Source organism: Elephantulus edwardii, unplaced genomic scaffold (assembly GCF_000299155.1).
Source record: "Elephantulus edwardii isolate Elephantulus edwardi_28Jun2011 unplaced genomic scaffold, EleEdw1.0 scaffold00314, whole genome shotgun sequence".
Classification (NCBI taxonomy): domain Eukaryota; kingdom Metazoa; phylum Chordata; class Mammalia; order Macroscelidea; family Macroscelididae; genus Elephantulus; species Elephantulus edwardii.
The window spans coordinates 2,408,656-2,415,180 of NW_006400064.1; the positions used below are offsets into that span (position 1 = coordinate 2,408,656).

The 6,525-nt window shown below is 39.8% G+C and overlaps 1 protein-coding gene across 1 annotated transcript in view; it reads right to left on the reverse strand.

Annotated features, from left to right (window-relative positions):
- Positions 1-4,000: 4,000 nt before the first annotated feature.
- Positions 4,001-6,525, reverse strand: part of LOC102872147 (multidrug and toxin extrusion protein 1-like) — a 102,444-nt gene continuing 99,919 nt past the window's right edge. Inside the window, exons 15-16 of the mRNA XM_006901211.1 lie at positions 4,835-4,929; positions 4,001-4,192 (exon numbers count right to left, since the gene is read on the reverse strand). Of these exons, the coding sequence (XP_006901273.1) occupies positions 4,001-4,192; positions 4,835-4,929 (287 nt within the window). The remainder of the gene's footprint in view (positions 4,193-4,834; positions 4,930-6,525) is intronic.

The following is a 6,525-nucleotide window of genomic DNA, read 5'->3' on the forward strand; positions in this document are numbered from 1 at the left end:
AGAGCGGAGTTTAGGGCTGTTGTACATAGGGTCGCTATGAGTCGCAGGCGACTCGACGGCACATAACAACAACAACAACAACACCTTCCCTCTGTAACTTGATTGGTGCCACTATTAGAGCCTCTATGTGGAATATTACTGCTTTTCAATTTTTGACTCATGTACTTTTAACTTGTTAGTTAAATTTGTGTCTTCTAGGCTGTAAGACTTCCATGGATATGAACATGTACAGCTAAGAGCAATTGATAACAGTGCATCTAAATTCCAAAATCAATCTCCATAATAGTCTACGTGTTTCCTATTTCCAAAGGGACCATTTAGAGTAGTGAGAGAAGATCTTCACCCTGAAACCTACAGCATCCCTTTCCAGCAGGAAGTAGCTAAGAGAATACGCCATCTCCTTTTCCTTATGAATCAGGGTGAAGTCTCTCTCAAGGAGGAGTGATAGGGAATGGCAAAGGACACACTGCCAAAGGAGATTAATCAGAACTGGCTTTGACAAGCACTCTGGCAATTGGACAATTAAAACAGGCTTTCAAGGGGAGGGGAAAGAAGAACGAACTGGGGAGGAGGGTAGAAAAAATAGTGCAACAATGAATGAATGAAAACCCCAAGTCTCTGTAAATGTTCATTAAAATTAATAAAATTTAATAAAAAAATGGAAATCAAAAGATGAATTGTATTGGGAAAATCCGCCGTCATGGACCTTTCCAGATTGCTGAAGAGCAACCATGTCAGCCTATAGGTGTGCCTTATCCAGGCCTGGGTTTTCTTAACTACTTGTTATGCTTCAGAACATTGGATAATGACTAAGGATGATAGAAGTTTAATAGATGCCTTTGAGTTGTGGTGCTGGAGAAGAGTCTTGACCATACTATGGACTGCCAAGAAAACAAATAGGTCTGTCTAGTAGAGAGTGAAACCAACTCTCCCCTTGGAGGATAGGATTTTGAAGCTCTGTCTCACTTACTTTGGGCACATGGCCAGGAGAGATCGGTCCTTGGAAAAGGACATTATACTCAGAAGGGTGGCCAGACAGTGCAGGAGAGGGAGACTCCAGATGAGATAGATTGATACAATACTGGGATGATGAGGGTTGGTGTGTCAGAATTAGTGAGACTGTCTCAGGACAGAGAGGGGTTCCGAGCTGCTGTACATAGGGTCATTATGCATCACAGGTGACTCAACCAATAACTTTCTATGACAGTTCTGGAAGTGGAGTGGCATCCACTTTCTAAACAATTTACCTCCAGAAACTCTTATGAACTTGGATAAATGTCAATAGTTTTAGAGAGTCTTCAGGCCTTTTGTTCATAGGGTTTCTATTAGTTATTCTTGACTCGAAGGGAATCAACAACAACAATAGACCAAGAAGGTGTTGGTCTGAGTAAAACAAAGGAAAACTGCATACTTTAAATTTAGGAAGGGTATATGTCAGGATTGTATCCTTTCTCCATACCTATTCAGTCTGTATGCTGAGCAAATAATTCATGAATCCAAACTCAATGAAGAAGAATGTGGCATTAGGATTGGAGGAAGACTCATCAAAAACCTGCATTATGCAGAGACACAATTTTGCTTGCTGAAAGTTAGAAGGACCTGAAATGCTTGCTGCAGAAGATCAAAGACAATAGCTTTCAAAATGGATTCTATTTTAACATCAAGAAAACAAAGGTTCTTACCACTGGACCAAAAGGCAACATTATTGCAGATGGAGGAAGGACTGAAACTTGCAATAATTTAATTCTACTTGGATCTACAATTCATACTCCTTTGTACTAGCATTCAGGAGTTGTATTGTTTTGGGCCAATCTGCTGTCAGGGATCTCTCTAAAATTCTGAATACCAATGACATCAGTTTGAAGACTGAAGTGTGCCTGATTCAGGTCCTTCCCCCCGCCCCAATCACTTGCTATACATCTGAGAGCTGGACAGTTAATAAGAATGATAGAAGAGTTTACCTCTGAGTTGTGGTATTAGAGAAGAGCACTAGAACAAACAGGTATTTCTTGGAAAATGTGATGCCAGAATGCTCCTTGGAAGTATGTATGGTGAAGCTTTGTCTCTTATACTTTGAACATGTTGCTAGGAGAGGTTATTCATTAGAAAGAAAGCCATGCTTGGAAAGGTTGATAGTCAGTGAAAGAGAGGAAGACCTCCACCAAAATGGATTGACATGGTGACTGCAGCAATGGGCTCAAGTGTATCAGGAATGGTGTGGATGGCACAGGATAGGCCAAGATTCAGGTCTGTTATTCATAGTGTTACTGAGTCATACTTGCCTCAAAAGCATCTACCAACTACAACAGATCCACAAAGCCGCTGCTATTTATAGGGTTTTCTAGAGCTCATTATTTTGGAAGTGGGTGGCCAGGCCTGCTTCTTAGTCTGGATATATGGCTAAAACCTTTAAAATCTATACTTTGTGCAGCTAAGGTGCATATTTTGAGAATGTTATCAGGAAGGGCCAGTCCTTGAAAAAGGACATCCTGCTTGGAAAAGCAGATGGTTAGTAAGGAAGAGGAGGCCCCTCAATGAGACAGACTGACACACTGACTGCAATAATGAATTTAAGCACAGGGTAGAGATTGTGAGGATGAAGCAGGATCAAGCAGAGTTTACGTCTGCTTTACAAAACAGTCCAAGTCAGAGTGATCTCATCAGCACCTGACAGCAGACACGAAGACACTAGACCATATCCACAGAAACTGGGCAAAATAACAGACTTGGTTAGTGGCTATTGTTCAGCTAAAAAAAAAATGGAGGTTGAGGCTCAGCTCACACTTTGTCAGGATATTTCCTGAAACCAGAACTCAGAAAATCCTATGTCAGGAAATTTACTGAAACCAGAGCTCAGAAATTCCCATATCAGGACTCTTCCTTAAAACAGAAAATCCCAGAAACTTTATGCACCAATGAGCTACTGCAATGTCAACTCATCTCAAAACCCTCTAAAACACTTGCTAGAACCCCATATAAGACCTCCCAAGCCCAACCCCCAGCACTACTCCCCTTGCTGAGTAACCCAGCATATAATAAATTTTAAGTATTCTACTTTGGCATGGTTCTTGGCTTCGATCAGAAACCTTTCAGTTAATTAAATCTAGGTAGAAAAGTCTTACAATTTACTTTTGAAGATGAGTAAATGTGAACTCTGAATCACGTGTTTTCAATTGTGTTGAAAAATGAGTCCTCTGGGCTGGGAAATCACTCAAAATATACACTGGCCAGAACAATAGGCTCAAGCATACCAATGACTGTAAAGATGGTACAGGACTGCAACATTTCATTCAAAACTGACTTATCAACTAACAACAACAACAAAAATTAAAAGGGGTTAAATTATAAAGGAGTAAGAAATTAGTATGAGTGCATGTCTGGGGGAATCTAAGGGGCTTAGAGTGTGGGGAATTATTCAATTGACAGGAAAAAAAGAATCATGTTTACATGCTGTGCATCAGAAGCAATGGCCAAAACAATAAAATATTTAAAGTTTAGTCATTTTTCCTGACAGTGAAGATTCCATCAAAACAAACATACAATTGTCTGTTTCCAAAATAATGGTCAAGGCACTAGATCACCAAGAATTAGAAGTGCTTGGATAAGGACCACAAATTAATAGAGGAATTTGTCTTTAACCATCGATGTTGTCAGCCACATACATACAACTGAGTGACATGATGCCTGTCCCACACCAGCCTCAGGACTGTTGTGGCCTGTAGGGTATCGATTGGCTGTACGACAACATATTCATGTGTGAAATTAAAGGACATAAATTTGATGTTGATTTACTTAAACTAGATGTCAAAAGACCTTGGTGGTGTGAATTAGCTATCACAATGGCTGCTAAGCCAATGCTGGAGGTGCCTTGTAGATTTACTGTGCAGGCTCAGCATGCAAATCCTGTGGAGCGCAGTTCTACCCTGACAAGCAGGAAGCTGTCATAAGTTGAAGTTCATTTAACCGTAACTGGCTTGGGTTGACCTCTCTTGCTAGACCCTCATTTATTTCTAAACATTATTGCCCTAGTAAGTGGGGATTCACAGCAGCAAATCTGCTGTATCACACAAGTGCCACCTCCAGCTCCACCTATGTCAGTCTGTTCAACTGCACCTGGATAAAGCAGGTCCTGAAAGGCAGCAGAACTCCTGTCCAGCGCCATTTTTTGTTTCAAATTGGCATGTACTTGAGCCTACAAAGGAAAAGTTCAAAGTCAGTCCACAAGGCTTTACAAGTGTTAACAAAACAATAACTTGACCAGTTTAGGAAATTCACACTATTTTCCTTATTGACAGGTGAAATTAAAGTTTCTCTCATTCAAATTTTTACATCATTTTTCATAACCATTTAAATGAGAGTAGTTGGTGGGAGAAGTATTAGACAGAAAAATATAAGATGAGGGAGAAGATGATTCAGGTTCTATTCTCCCTTAATTTCCTTTATCATCTTCCTAGTTTTATACTTCATGTTGACCTGAGAAAGCTAAAGGAAAGGATACGTACAAGTCTTCTAACAAAATATTCTAGGATCATAAAAAATATATATAGGGTGAATGTTCTTCCAAATTCCAATTCTTATTCTGAAATTAGCTTCTCAGGAGACAGTCTAACATGGATGCAAAGGAGAAAGGAAAGCAGTCTTTTTCTATCCCGTGAATAAAAAAGAGGAATGGATCAACCAAGCACCACTTAGCCTTTTATAGTAGAATAAAATTTAATTTAAAAAATTCGTTATAAGAGATAAAAGAATTTTCTAAAATGAATATGAGCTGGCCAAATGGGACCTTATTTGTTTCTAGAAGAATCTTTACTGTAACAAGCATAAGCGTAGTTACCTTTTGACAGGCTTTCTTCCAGTTTAGCTGAGTGATAAAGCCTACAAAACATGCAGCTTGGAAGACCACACAGATGATGATCCCTGACCACAGACCTAGAAGTGGATTGTTTTATAAAATTAATTTAAGAAAAGTTGGCCACATTGTCCAGAATGTTTATTGTATCTCACTTCTGCCAGCTACTCTGAGCAACTGCTCTCAGAGCTGACCAGGGGCCACAGGGAGCCAGAAACTCACACCTGTTCTCTTGTTTGATTCCCAGAGGCTTGGAAAGGCTGATAGTTCTGGAGGTCAGAATAAATGTTCAGAGGCATTTTTTGGCCTCTGATTATAACACTTGGCAATCAAGTGTCCAGGTAAATGGATTTCCTTAACACAGGAGACAAAAAATAAAAAATGAGTTCATGAGTGGTATTAACAGTATGATTGGAAATCTGAGTCTATCCAAAGTCACCTTGGAAGAAAAATACAGCAATCTACTTAAAAAGAAATGGCTATTGAAAGTGCCAGGCAGAGCATTTCAACACAGTGTCTTCATGAATCGGGATGATTCTGAAGATAGTAGTGTGGTGGACAGAAAAAAATCCCATAGAAACCATTGGCACTATAAATGACAAATGAGCCCTCCTTAACACTTGCTCCAGAGGCTTACTAAGTTTGTAGACACTTTTTTAAAAAAAATAAAACAAAACAAAACAAAAAAAACAGCGATCCCAGAACAGAATAATTCACTAGAGATAATAGAAAGGGGGACAGATAAGCTGAGTGTGAAGGGCTTTGAAAGCACCATTACTAACAGATGGATTCTGGCTTTAGGGATCCCATGTGGGCTGACATTTAATGCTGTCCACCTCCGCTCCCCTTCATGATTTCTGGGATTGAACCTTTGCAATCCATGAGGTTTCTCCTGGTTGATTTTCAGAACGTCATTGCCAAGGCTTTGTCTGGAAGATCCACTGAAACTCATCAGCATTGTAGTTCCACAAACAAACAAATAATAGCTACATATCAGGTTTAGAAATGTTGCTGGGAAGCAAACTTGGTCCTTCCACATGCAAGGTGCTAATCCTACCTCAGAACCACCACTGCCAGCAGGACAATGATCACAACTTCCTGAGCCCTGGACAGACTAGGGTGTATCTGAAAAGACTCTCAGGAAAATTCAATGGCCATCATTAGTTGCTTGTGTTGCTTTTGAGAATCTGTAGCACTACATGTTACCAGAGGTGGTCCCAACTTCAAGACCAACTAGCACTATACTTTCTCCTAAGAGAAAGTGGCAGTAATCAACCTGTAGTCTTAAAGCAGAGCCTGCACCACCTTAAAGTTCGTCATTATTTCATTTATTTTTATTATTTTATATGAAGTCTTGCAAATTCTTCCAGTGAAATTTTTAAAATTATTTGATTGGAAGTTACAAATCATATCTGTTTTTCACACAATCATTCACAGATATTTTGTATGGCTGATACAGTCCATCCATGGTATTCTCAGTTGCTTGCTATACATCTGAGAGCTGGAAAATGATTAAGGATGACAGAAGAAGAATCTATGCCTTTGGGCTGTGGTACTGGAGAAGAGCATTAGACATCCTATGGTTGTTGTTGTTGTTATGTGCCATCGAGTCGTTTCCGACTCATAGCGACCCTATGCACAACAGCTCTAAACCCTGCTCTATCCTGCGCCAACCG